Source organism: Neovison vison, chromosome X (assembly GCF_020171115.1).
Source record: "Neovison vison isolate M4711 chromosome X, ASM_NN_V1, whole genome shotgun sequence".
In the NCBI taxonomy this organism is placed as follows: Eukaryota; Metazoa; Chordata; class Mammalia; order Carnivora; family Mustelidae; genus Neogale; species Neogale vison.
In genome coordinates this window covers 26,408,871-26,435,667 of record NC_058105.1, presented here as the reverse complement: position 1 = coordinate 26,435,667, position 26,797 = coordinate 26,408,871, and the positions used below count along the sequence as shown (strand labels likewise).

Below are 26,797 nucleotides of genomic sequence, written 5' to 3'. Positions count from 1 at the left end.
AGTCCTTCCCGTGAATTTCTCCGAAGGTGAAACACTTGTGCGGAACGTTTGCAAAAGCATCAGAGTAAATAAGTGTAAGTAGCAAAAGCCTTTAACATGGCAATGGTTAAAGATCTGATGAGTGTTTGTTATAATGCGGTTGACAAGGAAATTTGGTTGTTTTGATTTGGTTTTAAGATGGCAAGCATACCAGTATGTAACAGATTTTTAGAATTTTTTCAGAATTTAGAATATTTTATAATTTTTTTCCTTAAGGTTTTATTTTTAAGTAATCTCTGCACCCAACTTGGGGCTCAAACCTATAACCCTGAGATCAAGAGTTGCACACTTGACTAACTGAGCCAGCCAGGCACCCCCAGATTTCTAGAAATTTCATATGAGGGGTACCTTGGTGGCTCAGTTAAGTGTCTGCTTTCTGCTCTGGTCTGCTTTCCCTGCTGGTGGGAAACCTGCTTTGCCCTCCCCCACTCCCCCTACTTGTATTCCCTCTCTCACTGTGTCTCTCTCTGTCAAATAAATAAATAAAATCTTTTTTTAAAATGTCATATGATTTCTGGAACACTTAGGTTTAAGAAGATTATTATCAGTTATTTGACAATGCTTCCCATGTAATTTAACATACCAAATGAGCCTAATTAGTTAATATCTCACTTTTTATGGAGAGAACAAATCTTTTGAGAGGTTCAAGGGTGCCCTTTGGAAAAATCCCCAAACTAGTTTGAGGTCAAAAAGACTTTATTTGTAATTTAATTTTTGAAAACTTTGTAAAAAATACCAAAATATTTTAAAACATTTGACTAAATAGGATCAGAGATGATTATGAAACATTATTTAACCAGAGTGACAAAAGATTTTATGGGCAAATACAAAAGCTTACATAGTAGTGAGCAAAACCAATCGAAGAGCTGATAAAGCACAGGAAATTATTTTAATAAAATACAAAATCTTTACTTTCTAAGAAGATTACTTAAAAGGTAAAGAAAAACCTTTCACAGTCTCTTAAATTAGCAGACCAATAGTCCAAGGAAACATTGTCCTTTTAGCAAATGAAAAATTGAGTTTTAATTTTACCTAAGTGTACTACCAATATTAAAGCTTATTTTAAAAACCCTTGTAGGGTGCCTGCGTGGCTCAGTAGGTTAAGCATCTGCCTTCAGCTCAGGTCATGATCTCCAGGTCCTGGGATTGGCCCTGTGTCCAGCTCCCTGCTCAGCAGGGAGTCTTCTTATCCCTCTGTCTCTGCGCCTCCCCTGCTGGCACACTCTTTCACTCAAATAAATAAAATCTTCTTTAAAAAATTAAATTTAACAAAACCCCTAATTTTTATTTATTTTTTTAAAGATTTTATCTATTTATTTGACAGACAGAGATCACAAGTAGGCAGAGAAGCAGGCAGAGAGAGAGGAGGAAGCAGGCTCCCCACTGAGCAGAGAGCCCGATGCAGGGCCCGATTCCAGGACCCTGGGATCATGACCCGAGCCAAAGGCAGAGGCCTCAACCCACTGAGCCACCCAGGCGTCCCCCCCCCTTTTTTTTTAACAAAAACCCTAATTTTTAAAAGATTTTTATTTATTTGTATGACAGAGAGAGAGAGAAATCACAAGTAAGCAGAGAGGCAGGCAGAGAGAGGGGGGGAAGCAAGCTCTCTGCTGAGCAAAGAGCCCGATATGGGGCTCCATCCCAGGACCCTGAGATCATGACCTGAGCTGAAGACAGAGACTTAACCCACTGAGCCACCAAGGCACCCAAACAAAAACCCTTGTAATAACAGTTCAAATTTTTTTAAAGATTTTATTTGAGCGACAGAGAGCCAGAGAGAGAATATGAGCAGGGAGAGGAGAGGGAGAAGCCGGCTCCCTGCTAAGTGGGGAGCCCAGTTCGGGGCTTGATCCAGGATCCCAGGATCATGACCTGAGCCAAAGGCAGATGCTTAACCCACTGAGCCACCCAGGTGCCCCAGCAATTCAATTTTAGCCAGCTTGATTACACCAGGTAGGATTTTCTCTCTCTCTCTCTCTGCGTTCCCAACTTTCTGTTTGTCCCTTCTTTTCACCTTTCCCAATTTGAAATAACCAGGTTGACTTAAGGACAAATTACTTTCTTTTCCTATAGCACAAATGCATCTCCATACCTCATGCACTTTCATAGCCAAAAACACAACCTGCTTTTTTTTTTCTGCTTAAAACTAATAAGCAATTGTGAACAGTTACATCAGTATTCTTTTAGATTGGCAAATTTTTTAGTACATTTCATAATTCCTATAAGCATATGCTTCTTCATTTTAGTCTTTTAGTGTGGTGTAAAATGTGTTTACTAATAGACCCATATTTATCTTTATGTGTAACAGGAACCCAAAACTAGATAAAAACCTGTGTTCGGTGATTTTTTTTAAAGATTTTATTTATTTATTTGTCAGAGTGAGCGCAGGAAGACAGAGTGGCAGGCAGAGGCAGACGGAGAAGCAGGCTCCTGCTGAGCAAGGAGCCTGATGTGGGACTCCATCCCAGGACACCGGGATCATGACCCAAGCCGAAGGCAGCCGCCCAACCAACTGAGCCACCCAGGCTTCCCCTGTGTTCAGTAATTAACGTTTCATTGTTTTATCTTACTTGGAAATTAGATATTCAGTAAACTTCTATCATTTAACTTAGCAAAACTCTAAACTTTAAAGTTACTAAAAAGGGGGCACCAGGGTGGCTCAGTCAGTTAAGCGTCTGCCTTCACCTCAGGTCATGATCCCAGGGTGCTGGAATCAAGCCCTACATCAGCTACGTGCTAGGTGGGAGCCTGCTTCTCTCTCACCCTTTGCCTGCTGCTTTCCCTGCTTGTGCTCTCTCTCTCTGCCAAATAAACAAATAAAATCCTTTAAAAAAGTAAAGTTACCAAAAAGATTTTAGAAGCTATTTTTCTTTTTTTTATTTATTTATTTTAAAGATTTTGTTTATTTATTTGACAGAGATCACAAGTAGGCAGAGAGGCAGACAGAGAAAGAGGAGGAAGCAGGCTCCCTGCTGAGCAGAGAGCCCGAAGCGGGGCTCCATCCCAGGACTCTGGGATCATGACCTGAGCCGAAGGCAGAGGCTTCAACCCACTGAACCACCCAGGTGCCCCTAGAAGCTATTTTTAAGTACACATACTGTAAAATATAGTTAACTGCTCAAAAATTCAACCAAAAACCTCTACCTCACTTAACATCTCACATCTAACTAAATCACTTGCTCCCAATGGTTGTGTTTAGACTACTCAGAAAAAACTTCATGAGACATTAGACAGCCGTCACCCCAAGCTATTTTCTGTAAGAGCTATATACTTGACTAGTAAACCTAGGCAGAATAGAAGTTGAATGTCTGTATTATAATCAGTGTTGATAACTCTAAAAACATGCCTATTTTATTATTTATTTTTTTAATATTTATTTATTTGAGAGAGAGCGAGCCCACATGAGGGAGAGGCAGGGGGAGAGGAAGAGAGTCTCTGAGAACTTTCGGGATACCTAATTTATAAGCATTTAATTTTATAGAGTTTTTTAACAAATTAACTTTAGTAATACCACCTAGAGATAGAAAATGCCACCCATCTACAACACAGAGATAAATATATAGATAAATGCAGGTAGAGACCTTGTTTTAAAATGTTAACCATAAGAGGGGTGCCTCACTGGTGCAGTTGATAGAACATGCATCTCTTGATTTTAGGGTCGTGAGTTCAAGCCCCATGTTGGGCATTTTAGCCATGAGATGGGTATGATAATGCAAAACTCACTAGTTTGTAAAGGAACAGTTGTGGGGGTGCCTGGGTGGCTATCGACTTTTTTGTTTCAGCTCAGGTCAGGATCTCAGGGTCAGGAGATCAAGCCCCTTGCCAGGCTCTGCTCAGGGCAGAGCCTGCTTGAAAATTTTTTCCCCTCCTTCCTCTCCCCCTCGGTTCCTCCCCCGCTCATGTTTGCATGCACACATGCTCTATCTAAAAAAATAAATAAATAAAGTCCTAGAACATTCAGAATATGTTTAGCTTACCTGAATAGAAGCTTTTTAGCTCATATTTATGGAGAAGACTTAAAAGATTTGTACTTGTCCTTGACAAGTAATATTTAAGGAGGCTGTAGTCTAGAGTTGAGGCACAAAAGCCTTAGCAGTTTGTATTAGCAATAATCGTGTCTCAAATAAATCTCATTGGCTGCCACTGTGCAAAGCTAGCAGTTTATATTTTAAAAAGGTTTCTGTCCTCCACCCCTTTTTTCCACACCACTCTTAGGAATTGGGCATAGTCTAGGTAAGATTTTACACTTAAAAACCTCAAAGGCACAGGGAAAGAGTACAAGTTCCTCTGAGATAAATTTCTGCTTCTTAAGGCCAATATTTACAAGCCTTGGGAGATAAATAGAGGTTTGGGGAATGGTAAAAAGGTACAGGTGAACTTTGAATTGCCTCTAGAGTTGCATTTCTAGTTTTGCAAAGATTTGTAAGATAAGGACAGGTGCTCTCAGGCCCTCCAAGAATTGGGTTGCAACTTGAATCCTTACCCAAGAACATTAGAAGATTTTTCTTTCCCTCTGGGTACATAGTTTTATTTCAACTTAGGGGAGGAGGCCAAAAAAGTTCCTGTCACACTCTGAATATTAGCTTTCAACCTGGCCAGTCTCTTACCACAGAACTACGTAAGCTGTAAGCTTTATGGCCATCATAGGGCTTGAACTCATGACCCTGAGATCATGAGTTGGATATTCTACCAACTGAACCAGCCAGGCATCCCTGAAAAAAAAACCTTGTCAGTTTTTAGCCAGATAGACAGCAAACATTTCCCAAGTCTAATACAGTTTTGTAAAGTCTGTATAAAGCATTTTATTTTATTTTTAAAAATATTTATTTATTTGACAGAGAGATCACAAGTAGGTAGAGCAGCAGGCAGAGGGAGAAGGGGAAGCAGGCTCCCTGCTGAGCTGAGAGCCCAATGTGGGGCTCGATCCCAGGACCCTGAGATCATGACCTGGGCCGAAAGCAGAGGCTTAACCCACTGAGCCACCCAGGCGCCCCTGTATAAAGCATTTTAATAAAGGCCTTCTTTCTTAGTGTTCAGTTCAACCTTGAATTCACCTTAAGGGGAAAAGCCTCCCTATTGACCGCAAACATCGCCTTCAGTTGATATTTGTAGGAGGGCCTGGAAGAAATTCCAGGCAGGGGGAGGTTTTCAGGAGGTGGTCTGGCTGAGTGGAGTTGTAAGTGGCCGTTAATTTTTTGAATCCCTCTTTAAATTTGGTAGGCTCCTGAAAGTAGAGGTAAGGGCTTTGTAATTTAAAAGATCTGCTGTCCAGGGGACATGAAATTCTTAGGGACATTGCCTAGGAGGAAACTGGAGGAGCCTGATTATAGAACCCAGCAAAATAAGCCTTATGTCTGAGCCTTATTGTCCATCCTAGGTAATTCTGTTAAATTTATTTTCTGACTTTCAGTATTTACCTGAGTAACTTCTCTACCCCAGTCTTAGAGATCATGCTGGAGTACTCCCTGTAAATATTGTAGGGAAGGGGAAGCTGAAACAAGCAGCTAAGTGCTTTAAGGGATTTTCTGAGGAAGGTGAAGGAGCTCTGGGGACTAAAGAATTTGCTGAAGAGATGGACCAGATTTTAAGAAGGTGAATTCATATTGGGGACTTCACAGCTTTTATTCTCATTTCTATTCTTATATCTTGTTAAAGGAATCTCTAAGGCTAGCTCTTCTGTGTCTTTCTGTCTACTTTTTAATTTGGTTTTCCCAGAAGTACCATTAAGACAGTTGTTCAGGATGAGAGCTCTCTAAAAATTTTTTTCTAATATAGAACTTTTTCATTTCTGAAGATCCATCATCTGGCCACGGAGAAGTAGAATCTATGTTTGTTTAAAGATTTATTTATTTGAGAGAGTGCACTCATGTGAAGTGGGCAGCGGGCAGAGGGAGAGGAGAGAGAATCTTAAGCAGACTCCCCGCTGATAACAGAGCCTGACATGGGGCTCGATGTCATGACCCTCAGATCATGACCTGAATCGAAATCAAGAGCCAGATGCTTAACTGACTGAACCACCCAGGTGCCCCAACAAGTAGCATCTATTAATGTCAGTAGTGGTTCAAATCAGGAAGCCTTTTTATGGCTTAACCAAGGATGCAAGAGGTATCCTACAAGAGAGTGCAAAAGATGCAGTCCTTACAGGATCCTGAAAATTCACTCCCAAAGATAGTCAAAGAAAGTAAAGCCCTTTGTTGTTACAGGCTGTAAGAATGGTATGAAAATCATGTCTCTGTTTTCTCGCAAAAAACACCTCCAGGGGGGTGCCTGGGTGGCGCAGTGGGTTAAGCCTCTGCCTTCAGCTCAGGTTACGATCTCAGGGTCCTGGGATCAAGTCCCACATCGGGCTCTCTGCTCGGCGGGGAGCCTGCTTCCTCCTCTCTCTCTCTCTACCTGCCTCTCTGCCTACTTGTGATCTATGTCTGTGAAATAAATAAATAAATCTCTTTAAAAAAAAAACACCTCCAGTCCCAGACCCACTAATCTGACACCAGGCATTACTAGAATGGGTTTTTTCCAACACTAGGAAAACAAAGAAGGTTGCCATAAAAGCCCCTTATGGACTGGGATGGGACCCAGTTAGGTGAAAAGAGTGCTGCTTGTGATTTCATGTCTCAGAACCCCAGTCTCTTTGGCCATCAAGATGCACCCTAGTATGTGCATCTTCTGGCTGGCAGAGACAAGAGACAATATTCTCACTGGTCATACAGCCACACTCTCTAAGACATAGAACAAGACAAAAGGAAAACCTTATTCAGCTTTTTGTATATGTATGTTAACAGCTTTAGCTAAGCCAATCTCTCGAGCCAAACTAATACCTAAGATGGATGTTCCACTGGTTTAGGGATCGTGTGGTGGTTTACAGAGTAACTTGCCTGGAATTTTTTCTGAGTTTGACAGGTGACCTAATAGGAATCTAACCTGTTCTGTTCCAACTTACTCTAATACAGGAGTCTTTGGATTACGTGGCCAGTGCTGTAATAGCTCTTAAATACTTGACCTATACCCTCCAATCTTGTGACTTTGGCTTCCAAGATGTTTCTTAGCAGCAGCCTTTACCTCATGTGCTCATTAACCCATAGCAAAGTTTGTATAAACAGACACTGGTCTGGTGAGAACCATGAGTTCACCAATCAGTGAGGCCGGCTTGAACAGCCGACTTACAGGGCCTGAGCTATGTTCTCTACCCTATGGTCTTCCTTCTTATGACAACACAGCAGAGACAAAGGAAAACAGTGACTATCTCTGGGAGGAAAAGGATCAATAAAAATCAAAAGTACTCGGGACGCCTGGGTGGCTCACTGGGTTAAAACCTCTGCCATCAGCTCAGGTCATGATCCCAGAGTCCTGGGATCGAGCCCTGCGTCAGGCTCTCTGCTCAGCAGGGAGCCTGCTTCCTCTCTCTCTCTCTGCCTACTTGTGATCTCTGTCTGTCAAATAAATAAATAATCTTTTTTAAAAAATGAAAATAAAAAGTACTCAAAAAAATCAAGAGTACTCATAATAGATCTTTACCACAGTGGCTATACCCAAGGAACTAGTTTCACAAATATGTTTTCCTACTAATCTAAATTTAGAAAAGGAAAAAAAGGACTCACACCACTCTAATTTCCACTGGACCCTTAAGCAGAGATCCAGAAGACTGACATGGTAAGAATTCTTACCTTCTGCCATGCCTATTGGAGATGCCAGGATTTCTCAGCTGCCGTAGCCCTGGAGCAAGCAATGATCAGTCAGTAAAGTTGCTCCTGCCCGGCTCACCAACTGTTGGGGAGAAAAGTTTTTTACTCTGCTATTCCAGGCTCTTTGGCTGGTAAATTGATACAAAACAGAACAACAGGAGAAAAACAAATTTAAGTATGTACAGAAGCCACATAGGAATATGAGAGCTGCAGGCAGTCAGGTAGGTGGTTGAGGCTTATTTGCCATCCGGAGCTGGCGGGGGTGGGGGTTAGGGGTCTGAGACTTCAAAGGGGAGAAAGACCGTTTACAAGAAGGTGGGAAGAACAAATGTTTGATAAACAAATGTTTACCAGACCATACCGAGAGTGTGGTACCAGAGAGGAATTTGATCTCCAGGCCTGGTAGAGCTTCCCCGAGCTTAAGCACACCTAACCCAAATTCTTTGTAGTTTTCTCTAATATCCTCTTCCTGGATGGGGCCCTTTATCTAAATTCCTTTAGGCAGTTAAGGAGAAGGTAAAAGCTTTTTTTTTAGTCTTTGGGCCTTGATTTGACTTCAACTTAAAGTAATCCACATGCCAAAGTGGCATATTTGGGGAAAGCTTCTGAATCCCTTCAAGGGAAACCAGAGGATTTCAAGTACAGGGTAGGTAACATGAATGAGGTGACTTCTCGAACTGTTTGATCATGTGTGTATTGTCTCTTTTTTAAATATTCATCTAGGGGCGCCTGAGTGGCTCAGTGGGTTAAAGCCTCTGCCTTCGGCTCAGGTCATGATCCCAGGGTCCTGGGATCGAGCCCCATATCGGGCTCTCTGCTCAGCAGGGAGCCTGCTTCCCTCTCTCTCTCTCTGCCTGCCTCTCTGCCTACTTGTGCTCTCTCTCTCTCTGTCAAATAAATAAAAATATATATTTTTAAAGATTTTATTTATTTTATTTGACAGACAGAGATTACAAGTAGGCAGAGAGGCAGGCAGAGAGAGAGAGGAGGAAGCAGGCTCCCTGCTGAGCAGAGAGCCCGATGCGGGGCTCGATCCCAGGACTCTGGGATCATGACCTGAGCCGAAGGCAGAGGCTTTAACCCACTGAGCCACACAGGCGCCCCAATAAAAATATTTTTAAAAATAAAATGAAATATACATCTAAAATTAGTGTTCAGAAATATGATTTGATGAGGTCATGATACATTTGTATAGTCATGTACTGGTCATCCATTTATGAGACTGATGCACTACCTACTGCGCTGAGGCACCTTAGTCATCCATGTAAAATAATGTTCTAATCAAGATAAAGATGGATGTGGGAAGATGCTTATGCTATATTATTAAATGGGGAAAAAAAAGGCAAGGGCTCCTGGGTGGCTCAGTCAGTTAAGCATTGGCCTTCTGTTTAGGTCATGAGCCTGGAGTCCCAGGATGGAGCCCCACATTTGGCAGGTGGAGGGGGGGAATCTCTGCACAGCAGGCAGTCTGTTTCTCACTCTGCCCCTTTCCTCACTCTCGTGCTCACTCTCACTCACTCTCTTAAGTAAATGAAACCTTTTAAAAAAAAGATAAAAAGCAAGTTATAAAATACCATGTATAATAAATCCCCTCTAGAAATATTTATAATGTGCATGTGTACATTCACACAGAAAAGTGTTTTTTTAAAGATTTTATTTATTTATTTGACAGAGAGAGAGATCACAAGTAGGCAGAGAGGCAGGCAGAGAGAGAGGAGGAAGCAGGCTCCCTGTGGAGCAGAAAGCCCAATGCGGGGCTCAATCCCAGGACCCTGGAATCATGACCTGAGCCAAAGGCAGAGGCTTTAACTCACTGAGCCACCCAGGCGCCCCTGGAAAGGGTCTTAAAAGGTTAAATATACTAAAGGACGCAGCCTGCATCGTAAGATTCTTTTTTAATTCCTGTCCTTTGAAAAGGAAAACATGAGGGGTACCTAGATGGCTCAGCTGATTAGACGTCTGCCTACGGCTCGGGTCATGATCTCGGGGTCCTAGGATCGGTTCTCCCACACTCAGCAGGGAGTCTGCTTTTCCCTCTGCTCCTCTTCTTCCCCACCCAATAAATAAAAACAAATCTTCAAAAAAATTTTTTAAGATTTTATTTATTTATTTGTCAGAGAGAGAGAGCGCGCGGCGCACACACACAAGCAGGCAGAGTGGCAGACAGAGGCAGAGAGAGAAGCAGGCTCCCTGCTGAACAAGGAGCCCAATGTGGGACTTGATCCCAGGACCCTGGGATCATGACCTGAGCCAAAGGCAGCGGCTTAACTGACTGAGCCACCCAGGCATCCCCAAAATCTTCAAAAACTTTTAAAAAATAAGAAAGAAAACATTTGTATTAAAGATTGAGTTAATGTCCATCTTGAGATTTTTTTTTTTTCTGCCTGTTCAGATTTTAGCAAAGGTTTTGATCTGGGCTCTGAATAAGCATAAATAATATTAATTATGTCATGGATCTACAGTTTGGACTGTAGATGGTTTGTTTTTTAATCAGAGGCAGCTGATTAGCAAGCATGGTAAATTGCTTAAGTTTTGAACAGTTGCCAATAAAATGAAAGAGGGAATAGTAATAGTGATTTTGAGCCTTTTTATGATCTTTAATGAATTATTGAGCCCCAAACCTGTGTATTCTTCATGCAGAACATTGTTTTGGGAAACACAGGTGCATAATTTGTTAAAAGATGAGGGAATATTAAAAAAAGGAGGGAATATCTTACTGTGTGTCCATTCTGAGCAACTGTACCTATGGAATTAATTATTATAAATAATTAGGCAAAGACTGGAGGTCTGTGCTCAAAATTTAAGTATTACTCTGACTTTATAAATCAAGTATAGAGCATGTAATTGATAACTCTATTTATTGATTCTAAGTATGCCTTTGCAGGTGTCTATAGAAGTAGGTTTCATGATCAAGTACCTATTGTATATGGCACTATTCATAAGTTTAGGTTATTGACTGAGCTTATAAGCTAAGTGCTCATTAATGTCATTTAGTTATTTGAATGACTCTGGTGCTTAATTTTAGGCAATGAACTTTTGATTTGAGTGATTGTGATTAATCTCAAAAACGTTTTGTTGACCATTAAATTAAAGTTAAAAGAGGGGTGCGTGGCTGGCTCAGTTGGAAGAGCATGCGACTCCTGATCTCAGGGTTGTGAGGTTGAGCCCCACATTGAGTATAGAGATTACTTAAAGTTAAAAGAATTATAATAGGGGCGCCTGGGTGGCTCAGTGGGTTAAGGCCTCTGCCTTCGGCTCAGGTCATGATCCGGGGGTTCTGGGATCGAGCCCCACGTCGGGCTGTCTGCTCCGCAGGGAGCCTGCTTTCTCCCCTCTCTCTCTCTGCCTGCCTTTCTGCCTACTTGTGATTTCTCTCTGTCAAATAAATAAAATCTTTAAAAAAGAAAAAAGAATTATAGTATGTCATGGTTTGAAGAACCCTACTAGGATAAACAAACAATTTGGCTAAAATTTGAAATTTTTTTAAAGATTTTATTTATTTATTTGACAGAGATCACAAGTAGGCAGAGAGGCAGGCAGAGAAAGAGGGGGAAGTAGGCTCCCCACTGAGCAGAGAACCAGACTTGGGGCTTTATCCCTGGACCCTGGGATCATGACCTGAGCCCAAGGCAGAGGCTTTAACCCACTGAGCCACCCAGGTGCCCCAATGAGAGAGAATCTTAAGATAAATTTGAAACTACAGTATTTTATGGTGAACACATAAAATTTTGATTGTTACTATGAAAAATTTTATGAATCCTATATTTTTGAAATGTGATTTTTTAAAAGATTATTTATTTATTTATTTGTCATAGAGAGAGAAGCGAGAGCAAGCACAGGCAGACAGAGTGGCAGGCAGAGGCAGAGGGAGAAGCAGGCTCCCCGCCAAGCAAGGAGCCCGATGTGGGACTCGATCCCAGGACGCTGGGATCATGACCTGAGCCGAAGGCAGACGCTTAACCAACTGAGCCACCCAGGCGTCCCTGAAATGTGATTTTTAAGTTTTTGTTTAAGTAATCTCTCCACCCAAGATTCAAGATTCAAAGGCTTCTCCTACTGGGCCAGCCAGGGGCCCCTAAAATGTGATTTTAGTATAGAGTTTTTTTTAAAGATTTTATTTATTTATTTGACAGACAGAGATCACAGGTAGGCAGAGAAGCAGGCAGAGAGAGAGGAGGAAGCAGGCTCCCTCCCGAGCAGAGAGAGAGCCTGATGTGGGGCTCGATCCCAGGACCCTGGGATCATGACCTGAGCTGAAGGCAGAGGCTTTAACCCACTGAGCCACCCAGGCGCCCCTAGTATAGGTTTTAACCACTGAAGAATTGTGCTGTTTGCATGGTATGCCTGTATTTCCTATTTTGTTCACATTTCTGAAGCATATATTAATAAATTTTAGGGCTCACCATAATCTCAAGTGTCCTAGGGAGATGGTGGGTGGGATGTGGTGTAATATTAGCAGTAACCTACTAGAGATGGTTTTGCCCACCACTCATTAAGCACTACTGTATGTTGATTTCCTTAGGCATTGGGAATACAGGTGTGGTAAGACAATCCTTGCCAAAAAGGACCATTCTAACAATGTACTGCGTATATACACACATACAGACATGCATACAGAAATTATTACATCTTGTCCTAGTAAAACTTGGGTCATCAGCAAATTGTATAGAGGATATAGTAGGGTAAAGAGTACTAGAGTACTCTTTCTGGAGTAAGAGTAATCTTTCTGGGGTTTGGAGTAGAAGAATCTGCAAGGATGTTGTAAATGAGATTCTTTTTTTTTTTTTCCAATTTATTTATTTTCAGAAAAACAGTATTCATTATTTTTTCACCACACCCAGTGCTCCATGCAAGCTGTGCCCTCTAGAATACCCACCACCTGGTACCCCAACCTCCCACCCCCCCGCCACTTCAAACCCCTCAGATTGTTTTTCAGAGTCCATAGTCTCTCATGGTTCATCTCTGTAAATGAGATTCTTAAAAACACACATTTTCTGAGTTTTAAACAGATGACTTTATTTAATTACATAATGTATTTAAGCATAATAGTGCTGCAGTGGGAGCTAATAGGGATATATTGCTTGCATAATTCCTGTCTAATTTTTAACATCATTGTTACAAGTTTTTTTAGGGCTGCCATAGCATGGTACCACAAACTGAGTGGCTTAAATAAACAGAAATTTATTTTCTCACAGTTCCGGAGGCTAGAATTGGAAATGAAGGTGTTGGCAGGGCCACATTCTCTCTGAAGACTCTGGAGACAATCTGTTCCACGCCTTTCTTGTAGCTTCTGGAGTTGCCACTGATCCTTGGTGTTCCTTGGCTTATTGATGGTGCATTATCACTCCAGTCTCTGCCCCCACCTTCACATGGCCATCTTCCCTATGTGCCTGTCTGTGTTTCTTCTATTACACGGACTTCAGTCCTTATAAGGGCCCATCCTAATGACCTCATCTTAACTTGATTACATCTGCAAAGACCCAGTTTCCAAGTAAGTTCACATTCCTAACCAGTGGTTAGGACTTAAACATACCTTTTGTGGGGGCATGATTCAACCTGCAACAATCGTTTTGTTCCCTTTGTACTGTGCCGTATCATCAATATAATTACTTAAGAAATGCATTTTCATGATGAGAGGTTAACAAAGCCCCTGGTTGCAGGAATAATGTTAAGAATTTGTAGTTCAGGGGTGCCTAGGTGGCTCAGTTGACTGAGTGGCTGCCTTAGGTTCCAGTTGTGATCCTGGGGTCCTGGGATGGAGCCCTGCCTCACATTGGGCTCCCTGCTGAGCTCCTTGCTTCTTCTCTCCCTCTCCTGCTCCCCCTGCTTGTGCTCTCTCTCAGGTATTCTCTCTCTCTCAAATAAATAAAATCTTAAAAAATTTGTAGTTCATTAAGTGAGCCTGTAGTGATTGGATAAATTTCTTCCAGAGACCAGAAGAGTGAAGCATAGACAGATTGTAGAGATCTGTGAGCTTGATATAAAAAAAAACCCACCACTAAAGCTTCTACTATTTATTTGTTAAGAATGGTTATTTATTATTCAGGTGCTATTTTGACTTTAAAAAATTTAATGGGTATTTATAGTATTTAATTTTCAGTCATCAGAGACATCATCCTAGTTAGCCATCTTAAATAAATTTATATTAATTTGCAGACTTTTCATCACTGGTACACATCTGAAACTGCTTAGTTATATTTTCAAAGGTGCTGTGATACTGAAACTCATGATATTATGGGGTACATTGTTTTTTAAAATTACCTTAGCCAGTAATAATTGACTACCAAACAACTTTTTAAAAAAATATTAATCTTTGTTTCAAGTAAGGCAGGTATTGTTAAAAAGCTTAATACATTTCTGAATAGTATTCTTTTATTAAATCTAACAAAAAATACTTCTCTCTGCATGGGATTTTTTTTCTATTGCTTTAACACTAGAGGTTGTGTTTTTTTTTTCTTTTTCAATTAATCAGGATTTTCTTTTTTTTTTCTTTTTTTTAACCGTTTAGAGAATATGCCCTTCAGAATGTAGTCACTTGGGTCTTACATTGTTTTAATAGCACACGACTGTTTCTAAAGGCATGCATGGGGCGCCTGGGTAGTGCAGTTGGTTAAATGGGTCATAATCTCAGGGTTGTGACATCGAGCCCGGCTTCGAGGCTGCGTGGGGCTCTGCACTCAGTGCAGGGTCTGCTTAAGACTCTCTCTGCCCTGCCCCTCCCCCCAAATAAATAAATCCTTTTAAAAAAAAATAAACAAAGGTGTCCATAGCAGACCTACCATAAAATTAATTAATTGGGGTGCCTGGCTGGCTCAGTAGAGCATGTGACTCTTGATCTTGGGGTCCCAAGTTTGAGTCTCACATTGTGCATAGAGATTAGTTAATGAAATAAAGTAATAAATAGATTTGGGGCAATTACCCATAAACTGTAAGGAATTTATATACTTCATGATATTCTTAATTTCTATATACATGTATACTATAGTGCTTTTGCACACTGTACAATGATAAATACCAGGGAAGTCAGGCAAAGAATGAAAGTTAGCAGCCTTACTCTTTTTTTTTTAAGATTTTTATTGATTTATTTGGCAGAGAGAGCACAAGTAGGCAGAGTGGCAGGCAGAGGCAGAGAGAGAAGCAGGCTTTCCACTAAGCAAGAAGCCTGATGCAGGACTTGATCCCAGATCCTGGGATCATGACCTGAGCCGAAGGCAGCGGCTTAACCAACTAAGCCACCCAGGCATCCCAGCGGCCTTACTCTTACTTGTTCTAAGTGGATATGCAAGAAATAAATAGCCTAATGAAAATAATATGGATGACAAACTCTACCTGTCAATAATAAATACCACAACTTTCTTCTAAAGTGTAGTCAGTGATCCTAGAATAATCCCACCGAAGAAGATCTAAAATCTTTGTATAAATCTGCGCGTAGATTTATCTGTTTAAATTTGTGCACAAATCTGTCCTGTGTGTAAAAATCTTTCAATCTATGTGTATTTTGGTTTCAAAACAATTCACACTACTTGAATACATTAAAAAGGTTCAAAAGTGTGCTGACATATGTGTAGACACAGCAAAAAGAATGCTTTCAATGAGAGAGAATGAAGATAAGACTTAAAGGAGAGTCTCCTATATTACCAGAGTCCGTGTCATTAACTGCATTTAGTAATGAATTATACCTATTTGGAACTAGTTTATAAATATGTAAGCTGTAAGATGAACAGAGCGAATGTTAAAAACTCACAGAATTTCATAATTCAGGAACATAGCATCAGTGTTTCATAATATAGAAAGAAGCTCCTAAAAACAGCCAGTTGGGGGGCGCCTGGGTGGCTCAGTGGGTTAAGTCTTCGCCTTCGGCTCAGGTCATGATCTCAGGGTCCTGGGATCGAGCCCCGCATCGGGCTCTCTGCTCAGCGGGGAGCCTTCTTCCTTTCCTCTCTCTCTGCCTGCCTCTCTGACTACTTGTGATCTCTCTCTGTCAAATAAATAAATAAAAATCTTTAAAAAAAAAAAACAACAGCCAGTTGGCTTGCCTTCTTAGAAGTTAGAAAAAACTGCATTTCAGAAAATGATTTGTAATGATTAGGAACAGAAGAATATTAAGAAATAAAATATTGGGGCACCTGGGTGGCTCAGTGGTTAAGCATCTGCCTTTGGCTCAGGTCATGATCCCAGGTTCCTGGGATGGCCCTGCCTTGGGCTCCCTCCTCAGCCAGAAGCCTGCTTCTCCCTCTCCCACTCCCCTTGCTTGTACCCTGCCCCTGCTCGCTGGCTCTCTCTCTCTCTCTCTCTCTCAAATAAATAAATAAAACCTTTAAAAAAAGAAAACCTTGAAAACGTAAGAACTGAGGTCCTCAGGGTAGAAAAAAATAAGAATTAGACTTCATATTAGAATTTGAAGAATGTAGTTGAAAGAAAAATTAACTAGGATCTTTGTAACAGGTTAAATATTAAACCACCTCAAATAGAAGTGATTTTGTCCTCTCAACCTACTTCTGAAAATGTACAGTAACATCTAGTTTTCCATATAAAAAAACACATAATTTCATTAGCAAAGGTCCCTTTGGTTTAGCCTTAAAATCACATCTGATCCAGGGCTCTTGGCTGGCACAGTTGGTGAAACATGTGACTCTTGACCTCAAGGTTGTGAGTTCAAGCCCTGTGTTTGGCATAGCATTTACTTAAAAAAAATTTTTTTTAATTAAAAATCACCTCTGATCTACCAGTTTATACTAACAATTGCCAAACTAGCATTTAAACAGCTTTAGCAAGATACTTGTCACCTACCGTAAAATTAAAGTGTGCAGTTCTGTTGCCATTTAGTATATTCACAGTTGTGCAACCATCAGTACAGTCTAATTTAGAATATTTTCATTACTCTGAAGAGAAAACCCAGTAACCGGGGCGCCTGGGTGGCTCAGTGGGTTAAGCCGCTGCCTTCAGCTCAGGTCCTGATCTTGGGATCCCAGGATCGAGTCCCGCATCGGGTTCTCTGCTCAGTGGGGGAGCCTGCTTCACTCTCTCTCTCTCTGCCTGCCTCTCTGCCTACTTGTGATCTCTGCCCGTCAAATAAATAAATAAAAAAAAGAAAAGAAAACCCAGTAACCATTTGCAGTCACTTTCTAGTCCCCTTCTGCCCTAGCTGTGCACAATCACTAATCTACTTCCTGTTTTTATTTATTTTCATAACATTTTAAACTTGCAACACTATTGTTCTCATACCTGTTCCAGATCACTGACTCAGAGGTTTAGAAGTTCTTCAAGTAGCCATATTTACAAGTCCTATGACATCTTCATTCAGAAAACATTCAAATGATGACTTCATAATATGATTGTTCCATATTCTAAGAGATTTTGATCTGGTACATGTGTTTCAAATTCTGTTTGTGCCACTTGATAGGGATGTTACACTCAGAAGGAATAGAACCATTTTGTCCAGACTCAAAATGAAGTTTATTCAATGTGTGTTAACCATTCCAGGCTTTCTGATAGTGAGAAGAGCTTTAGGACTCTTTTGTAGCATACATTATCTTCGGTAATAATGTCATCTTCATCACTGTCTTCATCCTTTGGTCAAACTTTAGTTTAATTTGCTGTGGATAGCCAAGAAGGCTATTATCGGTAGATTTGCGAGAGCTGCTGGAAGTCCTACTGTTTGTAACGTTATTCTGGTTTACTTGTCTGGCTGTTATGATGAAATTGCATCTGTTTCAGTCATCCTGTTACTTGATCAAAACTCTTTTCTGAAACTTCTATGCCATTAACTTCTAAAACTTCATCATTAATATTCAGTAATCCTGCGCTTTAAACCAGAAAGATCCCTGGGACTTACCAAAGCCGTGTGGTGTCTCCCTTGAGCTTTCTGAAACCATTCTGGCTATCGAGTCCTGGAGAATGTTCAGTCCTGTGTTTGTAAAGATAAACTAACCCTAAGATGTTTTTCTGGGAGGATATTCATGGCTGTAATAGAAGATGCAAGTCTAACAGCTTGGGACATACCAATGACTGGGTGTTGAGGAAGCACAATGCATTGAGTAAACATTTTCCTTCTTCATTAGCATGTCTATACCTTAGGCACTAAGGTAGTGCCTCTTTCTTAAGGTAGAGGCCTCTTCCTCTTTTTGCATAAAGATCCTAAGTGTGGGTTGTCTGTTGAAACACCTTTGTGATAATTATTATTTGTAGGTAGTAAGTCTCCCTGGAAGTCTGCATAGCCTAATAAATTGTCAACATTAGGTATCTTATGAACATGTCATAGTAATCCATAAAACTATTCAAAATGTCCAAGGTTTGCTCTTTCTAGCAAAAAACCAATGAGATTAATTGCCAGACCTGCTCTTCACCTCCAGGATGCCCTGGCAACCACTGTCCTGCTGAGTGCTGGGCTGCCTCTGTGTGGAGTGCCAGTTGGGCACATGTGCACCCTCAGCTGCTGCCCAGGAATCCACAGCTCAGCAGATGCACCTATCATGGTAGCTTGGATCTTGGTGCTCAGCTCCACTGAACTCCACGGGGCTTTCACAGGGCAGCAGGGAGTGGTCTGGCAGTGCAGCGGGTAGAGGCACAATTCCTTCCACCTCTCTGCCGAGCTCCAGTGCGGGAAGTTGAGGGGGCAGTTAGCCTATCCACCTCCTTGCTTTCATCCACCTCCCCCATGACTAGGCTCCTGACCTGTGCCTGGGCTCCTGATCCGGGCCAACAGTGCCAATCTGAGAGACTGTAAGTGAAAATATTATTAAAGACATTTTGCAGGGTGGTGGGGCAGACATTCTGGAGAAAAGGATCACCTGTATTCCTGTCATCCTAACATAATTTATTCACTTAATATAAGTTATCCTATGATAAAAGAAAGGGAGGTGCCTGGCTGGATGTGTTGGTGAAGCATGCGACTCTTGATCTTGGGGTCGTGAGTTCAAGCCCCATGTTTGGGGTAGAGTTTGCTTTTAAAAAATTACCTTACAGGTCTTATCCATGAGTATATGTTGTCATGCGGTGGCAGTCTAATGTACAAATTACTTTATGTCCTATTCCCCATTAAAATAACCTTTTTTCTATATATTAAAAAACTTTAGTAGTAAAAGTTTGGAGGGATAGTAACTTTTGGGGGCTTGTCTTTAAGCGTCTGCCTTCAGCTCAGGTCATGATGCCAGGGTCCTGGGATCAAGTCCCACGTCAGGCTCCCTACTTGGCGGGGAGTCTGCTTCTGCCTCTCCCTCTCCCTGCTGTTCTGCCTGCTTGTGCTCAGGATCTCAGTCTCTCTCTCTCCCTGGCAAATAAATAAATAAATCTTTAAACAAAAGAAAAAGAAACTTTTGTATTATGTGCAGATATCAGTAGGTGGGTTTTATGTGTATATTTTTCTCTTCCCTCTGTCCCCCCCCATTACCACATTTTTGATAGATTAAAAATCGATCACTCCTCGGTACCCATTCATGGCTGTCTTTACCCAGTTGACTACGCTAAATCTGTATGTGTACTGTGTATGTATGTATATGTACATGTATGTGTATTTTTTGGGTATGTATATATTTTAAACAACATCTCACTATCTTGAAATCTTCCATGTCCTTCGTATAAACATGTAGCACTGCTTGCTGATTCTTTCTGCGCCCGTGTTGGTTTCCATGATACCATTTTCCCAACGACCGTTCCATTCAAGATTACTGACTACCTAGCCCCTTTAATGTCAGAGATTTCTTTGACATCTTTCTCTCCGTGCCTTCTTATCTTTCTGCTTACTCAATATAAAGCCTGAGAGTGTGCTTTCACGAAGAAGCCTTAAATGATCTCAGCATACTTTATTACGTTTAGACCTTTTCACATCTAAAGCTTTTTATCACCCTCCTCCAATATCTGTACCCCATTTTCTTCTCTATTCACAATTCCCGTGCTTCATCTATGCTTATTTTCTAAATATCATCTCTCCCACCTTCATTTCACTTAAATCCTTTATTTAAAAAATCCTCTGTCTCATCCCTTTCCTTTGGTGCCTTCCGCCAATCCCAAGATTTCTATCTGTTGTCAGTCATTTTTCTCCTTTTCACCCCTAACCCCTGGTAATTCTGCTTTCACTCCCTTCAACAGCTCACACTCTGATAATGTATGTGTAGTGTTCAGTTGGGTGCTTCTGAATAAATATCTGCTTTTCAAAACAGTGAAATCTAAACTATTAGCATGGAAATAACCCTTGGGAAGATGAGGTCTCCACTTGAAAGCTTCAAATAGAGATTCTCCTGCTATTATTGAATGATGGAGTTTTATATAATAATATCTGAAATGGGGTGACTACTTGAACCATACAAAATGTCCACTATTGCAAAATGAGACTAGATCCTTGATTTTATACTTCTGTTTTGATTGACCTGAGAAATAAAACTTAGCACTTCAGAGAAGGGAATTTTCATATGTTTGGATTATATTGAGCATTAATTCCTCAGGGTCATTATGGACTTAGAAATGTTTTGTTCTGCCTCCTAGTGTATGCCCAGGTGCCTTCTCATGATGGGAGAAATCTATAAGACCCCAATCCATTCTGCACTGCTGTTGATTGTTTGAACCGTTCCTCCTTGTATTGAGTTAAAATCTACTGGCTAGAATTATATTCATTGACTCAGCCTCTGTCCTCAGGCTACACTGAATTTGATCCCTTTCCTATATAACAGCCCTTTAGATAGCTAACGGTAATTATTCTGTCCTCTACAGCTCGCTCTCCCTCCATATTTTTTTCCCTTTGAGATAAACACGCTAAGCTCTTCTACCTGTTCCTCACTGAGCACCAGTTTCATCATCCCGATCGCTGTCTATAGATAGGACGCTTTGTTAATGTTCCTTCTGAAGTGTTTCCAGTACTGAAAATAATAATCAGTGTGTAGCTGAATTGGGTGCAGGCCTTGTACATCTGGACATTAATGCAGCCTGGGGTTGCTTTAAATTTCTTTTTAGTAGCCATTTGATACTGGCTCATAATGATTTTTTTTAAAAATAAGCTCTGTACCCAACATGGGGCTTGAACATACGACCCCAAGATCAAGAGTCTCAGGCTCTACCAACTGAGCAACCCAGGCACCCCTCATAATGGAATTTTTAATTAACTAAAATCCCAAGATTTTAATACAGAGATTTGCCTTCACATGACTTCTTTCCAAACCAAGTTTCCATTTTCCTTTAGTTGTACAATAAATTTCTAAAGTCAGAATGTAATGTTTAATAACCCTGTGAAATTTCATCTCAGCCTGTCAGCCAGCCTTAGTTTCTTTGAATTTTGATTTTTGTCATCTAGCTTACGCTGATTGAACAAGGGGTCTTTTTTTTTAAGATTTTATTTATTTATTTGACAGACAGCGATCACAAGTAGGCTGAGAGGCAGGCAGAGAGAGAGGAGGAAGCAGGCTCCCCGCCGAGCAGAGAGCCCGATGCGGGGCTCGATTCCAGGACTCTGGGATCATGACCTGAGCCGAAGGCAGAGGCCTCAACCACTGAGCCACCCAGGTGCCCCTGAACAAGGGGTCTTGAAGCTAGTGTCAAAATGTTTTCAGACATCTGGGAAACAATAATGAAGAATCATGGAGTCTATCTTCCAAAAATTGGTGTATACAGATAATATCTCAGCTCTTGTGGTATATATGAATTACTACCATTGTAAATTGACAAGGCCAATGGAAAGGCAAAGGTTTATTGCCAGCCTGCAGGACAGAAGCCTTGTGTTGAACATTACTATGAGATGATGTTCTAAGACATATTGTGCCGACATAATGCCAGGGCTCCTTATTCTTCCCAAGAAATCAATTAATGCACATACGAAGTAGAGACAGAATTATTGTGACTTTTTTTTTCCAAGCATATACTGAGCACAGTATTAGGAGCAGTGTGAGATTCTGGAGAATCAGGTTGCCTGAGGCAACTCTGATTTACGCCTCTTGTCCTAGTGTAATTATTAGTAGCATCATTTTTCACTTCCCAAAGTGTCTAGGTTTGGAGGATGAATTATCTGGCCATCCTTCTCATAATCCAGCTAGTTCCTTTTACTATTTTATCTGGGTTAAAGGTTACACAGCTGTAATTCAGCAGCTTTAATGAGGCTGCAGTAGCACTTCTCTTCCATTTGAGCAGATTGTTTCTTGACCATGGGAAGTTGACAGCAAAAGTAACTGCAGTTAGGGTCTACCCATACTTAGTATTTTTCCTGAGCTACTCTTTGGAGGGCAGTAATATATACACCTGAAATGATCCGATTCCAACAAAATATGGACTACAAAGTCCTGTTTTCATATGCATGAAAATCAGAAACATTTGATGCTCTTAAAGGACATATTGGAACCAATACGATGAGTAAAACTCAAATACCTTTTGCTAAGCAGAACAGTAAAGAAATACCAAAAATTAATTCGTTAAGATTCTGAACATACTTTTTTTAAATTGTAAAAACTGAACTTTGATGCCTTGAATATATAATGATCCATTATAACAATTACGCATAAAGTTTGAGAATCTGCATATTTTATGCTTTTGTTTTTCCTAATTAATAATTTTGCATGGTTAATAATTTTAATATATTCTTTATCACATAGTTTCCATGTTTATGTGAAATAAGCAATTAAAAATGAATAGTTCTATTCTACCTGCTAAAATACTACTTTCCTCTAAAAATTGAAAATGCTAGGTTTTATCTTATAACTTGAATCTTGTGGTAATATAGAGCTCTAGTATTTAGAATTAGAGGGTTTCTTAGAGATTGTGTAATTAATTTTATGTCATCAGTAGGTAATTTGTTAGCTCCTAATATCAAAATTACATTGCCTATGTTTCACATTTTGGATTTCCTAATGTAATGTTCTCTTTTTAGAAAAGGTGGACAAGTCCTATTTTCAAGAGAAGATGAGTTTTAACAGTTTTGAAGGATCTAAAACTTGTGTACCTGCAGACATCGATAAGGATGAAGAATTTGTAGAAGAGTTTAATAGATTAAAAACTTTTGCTAATTTTCCAAGTAGTAGTCCTGTTTCCGCATCAACACTAGCACGAGCTGGTTTTCTGTATACTGGTGAAGGAGACGTCGTTCGGTGCTTTAGTTGTCATGCAGCAGTAGATAGATGGCAATATGGCGACTCAGCAGTTGGAAGACACAGGAAAGTATCCCCAAATTGCAGATTTATCAATGGCTTTTATTTTGAAAATACCGCTGCACAACCTACAAATCCTGGTATCCCAAATGGTCAGTATAAAGTGGAAAGCTACCTGGGAAACAGAAATCATTTTGTTTTAGACAGGCCATCTGAGACTCATGCAGACTATCTTTTGCGAACTGGGCAGGTTGTAGATATATCAGACACCATATACCCGAGGAATCCCGCCATGTGTAGTGAAGAAGCTAGATTAAAGTCCTTTCAGAACTGGCCAAACTATGCCCACTTGACCCCAAGAGAGTTAGCTAGTGCTGGACTCTACTACACAGGTATTGATGATCAAGTGCAGTGCTTTTGTTGTGGTGGAAAACTGAAAAATTGGGAACCGTGTGATCGTGCATGGTCAGAACACAGGCGACACTTTCCCAACTGCTTCTTTGTTCTGGGCCGGAATGTTAACATGCGAAGTGAATCTGATGTTGTGAGTTCTGATAGGAATTTCCCAAATTCAACAAATGTTCCAAGAAATCCAGGCATGGCAGATTACGAAGCACGGATCATTACTTTTGGGACGTGGATGTACTCAGTTAACAAGGAGCAGCTTGCAAGAGCTGGATTTTATGCTTTAGGTAAACTTCATTATAAAACCAGGCTAATAACTTACTTTCCAACTATTCTAGTGCTTTTAAAAAGTAGATTCCTTTAGCCCCTTGAACTGGTAAATACTTATGTGTAGGCTGGCATGATTATTTATATCAGTATTAATCTGCAAACACTTATGCTGAATCTGCAGTGTAACCACTACGTTTAGGGGAGAATGACTACCATATTGTGACTTATGTTTACCTTTATGTGATTGTTTTTTGGAGAAGGATGGCATGCAAAAGATGATAGTTCTCTCTGAGAGAATGGGTCTGACCGTAATATTAACTCTAATTTATTGAGCTCAGTCATGTATTACAGGTATTACATGCATTTTTTCTACATCTCATAAAAAGAGTTAACATTAAAGAGTTTAGTATGGCTGATATTAAAATTGATATCTGCCTTTTGTACAGAAACTGTGTATTTGAAAGCTGACTTGTATGATGCCTTCTTGCTTCAGATAAGCACTTCTCAAAGGGACTGCTGTAAACGTGTCAGGAAGGGCCATTGGTGTGATGGCTTCCAGGAGTATTCAGAAAAGTTACACCATTATATATCTGACCCATTTATTTTAGGATTGAGTTGTACCAAAACACAAATTATTAGTTATTTCAGTATTTTATTTACATAGTCTCCTATAGCAATCTTGAAGGCTTGTTTAGTGTCACGTAGCTATAATAACCTTAGAGAAACTTACTTTGTGTTTTTGTTAAGCTGAACTTTAAAGTTCCACAGTTTGAAAAAGTGTAGTATTGGTGGCCCTAAATGACATGTTATAAAGAAGTTAACAGTCGTAATTTTTTACATAAAAATTGGGCATGTAAAATACCTCAATTAAATCAGTGAGTTCACTATGCATTTCCTCCTCAATCATATCTTTTACTTAGATATGAATTTGAATATCTTCCTTGAAGCTGTAAGATTTTCATGTAATTTAGAAATGATTAATTTCATGGTATGAAAGGGGGTATTTTTTCATAAGCTTCCAGTTGCACAAATACATGTATTTTTACTTGTGTCTTTTCTTAGGGGAAGGTGATAAAGTAAAATGCTTTCACTGTGGAGGAGGGCTAACTGATTGGAAGCCCAGTGAAGACCCTTGGGAACAACATGCTAAGTGGTATCCAGGGTAAGGTATTTAAATGTTTATTCAGGAACAGGCAAGTTAGACATTTGCAATGGGAAAATCTTGAATAACTTTTCACCTCAACTATTTTTGCCTTCACCATGGCTTGCAGTTCACACCAGGTTTATAAAAATGGGGTCACCTACTTTATAGAAAAAAAAAACCCTAAGCCTTCTCTGGTGACCAAAGCATTTGTTGCTTATGTGTTGTATCTATGACATTGAGATGATTCTATTTCTAAACAACAAATTAGGAATATATAGTTTTGTTGTTGGAAGTGGGTTCTTTTCACAGTGGGCACAAGAGAGCCCTTGTTGCCAAGGATTTTTCCTAAGAACCCATCACATCCCCTAGCAAATAGTTCTGTGTCTCACTGATTCTAAGACATACAGTTGTTCATATTTTAAGATTTTTGAAAAGACACATCTAGTGGTGGGTCATAATTTAATTGGCACTCATGGCACATAAAATAATCATGCTTCTTATAATCAGTGGCATCTTAAAATAATAATGACATACTCTAAATGTCTCTTTGTCATCTTTAAAAATAAAGTATACATATATGTAGGTGGTGTAGAATTTTTGGCCTGCAAAAGAGTATAACTTAAAACTTAAGAGTGATTGTTTGAAAATAAACCTTAAACCTAAAAAGCCTTAAGAGGAAAGGTTGAAAGCCCAAAAAATTCCTTTAAAATGTACAGTTGGTTAATCCTTTAAATAAAATTTAAGATTAACTATTTGAAAAAAATTTTTGAATCTTAAGGCAATAATGTAATAACTTGTTTAAAAGTTGAAAGTTCTCACGTTGGTATTTTTTGCCTCACTAAGATTAGCAAAGTAGCATAACAAAGGGAACCCTTTTTTTTTAACTTTAAAACAGCAGTTGATAGGGAATTGGATAACATTTCATTTTGCAGCTTCTTAGAAATGCCAAAAAGCACGTTCATGGAATTAAGACCATGGAGATTATATCTTTTCTTATACTTTACTAATTTGTCAGATACCAAAGTTGAACCTTCTTTTAACCTTCTTTTAACCTTCTTTTAACTATTTAGGTGTAAATATCTGTTAGAAGAGAAGGGACAAGAATATGTAAGCAATATTCATTTAACCCATTCACTTGAGGACTCTATGGTAAGTCACATATTGTAGAATACCTAATTTTAAATATTTAATTTCTTTTGCAATGATTTCTTGGTGTAAAATTCACAGTATAGTATCTTAAATTAATAATGTATAGTGAGCCTTAAAGAGGAGATCTTGAAGAATGCTTGTTCTTGACCTGAAGCAGATTTGTGAAAAGGGAATCACCATGAGCTGACTCATTCAGTGATCACCGTAAACAAAAATGGGCTTGAAGAACTAAAGTACTTAACCCCCCAGCTTCTGAAATTACTTTTGTGTAATGTGTTTTATACTCATAAATAGTTGTAAACTTTTCATAGACAGTATTTTAAAATCTCAAAAACGTATCTAAATTGACAGTGCAGCCTGGGGTGGCCAAGGTATCAGCACCACATGGGAAGAGCCATGGACTAGAATGGAAGGCCTGAGTTGCCATTATGGCTTTACCATGAACTCTCTAGCCTCGATGGAGTTGCTTTATCTCCCTGATAAAGACGCCTCAACGTCTTGTCTGTAAAGGGAATGGATTGGGTTAGATGATCTGTTAACGTCTTTCTAGCTTCATCATATTATGCCTCTTGCAAACTCTCATATGTTAAATTGGAATAAAGCCAACTTATAAATTCATGATTAGTATAACTTTTCAATTTGAGGTAACTGCCTTCTACCAAAAAGAATTCTAACTTATAATCCATATTTCTGTTTTAGGTAAGAACTGCTGAAAAAACAACATCATTAACTAAAAGAATTGGTAAATATGTTTATTAAAATAAATAAACTTTTATTTTTTTAAGATTTTATTTATCTATTTAACAGACAGAGATCACAAATAGGCAGAGAAGCAGGCGGGGGTAGGGGGTAGGGAAGCAGGCTCCCTGCTGAGCAGAGAGCCTTATGCGGGGCTCTATTCCAGGACCCTGAGATCATGACCTGAGTTGAAGGCAGAGGCTTAACCCACTGAGCCACCCAGGTGCCCCTAAAATAAATATACTTTTAATTCCATTGCTAATTTATTGCAGTTGTTATTTATAGGGTGGAGACGTAAGGCTATTCTT

The 26,797-nt window shown here is 39.8% G+C and overlaps 1 protein-coding gene and 1 pseudogene across 1 annotated transcript in view; one reads left to right on the top strand and one right to left on the bottom strand.

Annotated features, from left to right (window-relative positions):
* LOC122896474 (X-linked inhibitor of apoptosis) overlaps window positions 1-26,797 on the top strand; it is a 57,854-nt gene that overhangs the window by 14,684 nt on the left and 16,373 nt on the right. Inside the window, exons 3-6 of the mRNA XM_044234676.1 lie at window positions 22,567-23,475; window positions 24,521-24,620; window positions 25,673-25,751; window positions 26,451-26,493. Of these exons, the coding sequence (XP_044090611.1) occupies window positions 22,599-23,475; window positions 24,521-24,620; window positions 25,673-25,751; window positions 26,451-26,493 (1,099 nt within the window). The 5' untranslated portion in view covers window positions 22,567-22,598. The remainder of the gene's footprint in view (window positions 1-22,566; window positions 23,476-24,520; window positions 24,621-25,672; window positions 25,752-26,450; window positions 26,494-26,797) is intronic.
* On the bottom strand, window positions 17,046-19,358 carry LOC122896519 (annotated as a pseudogene).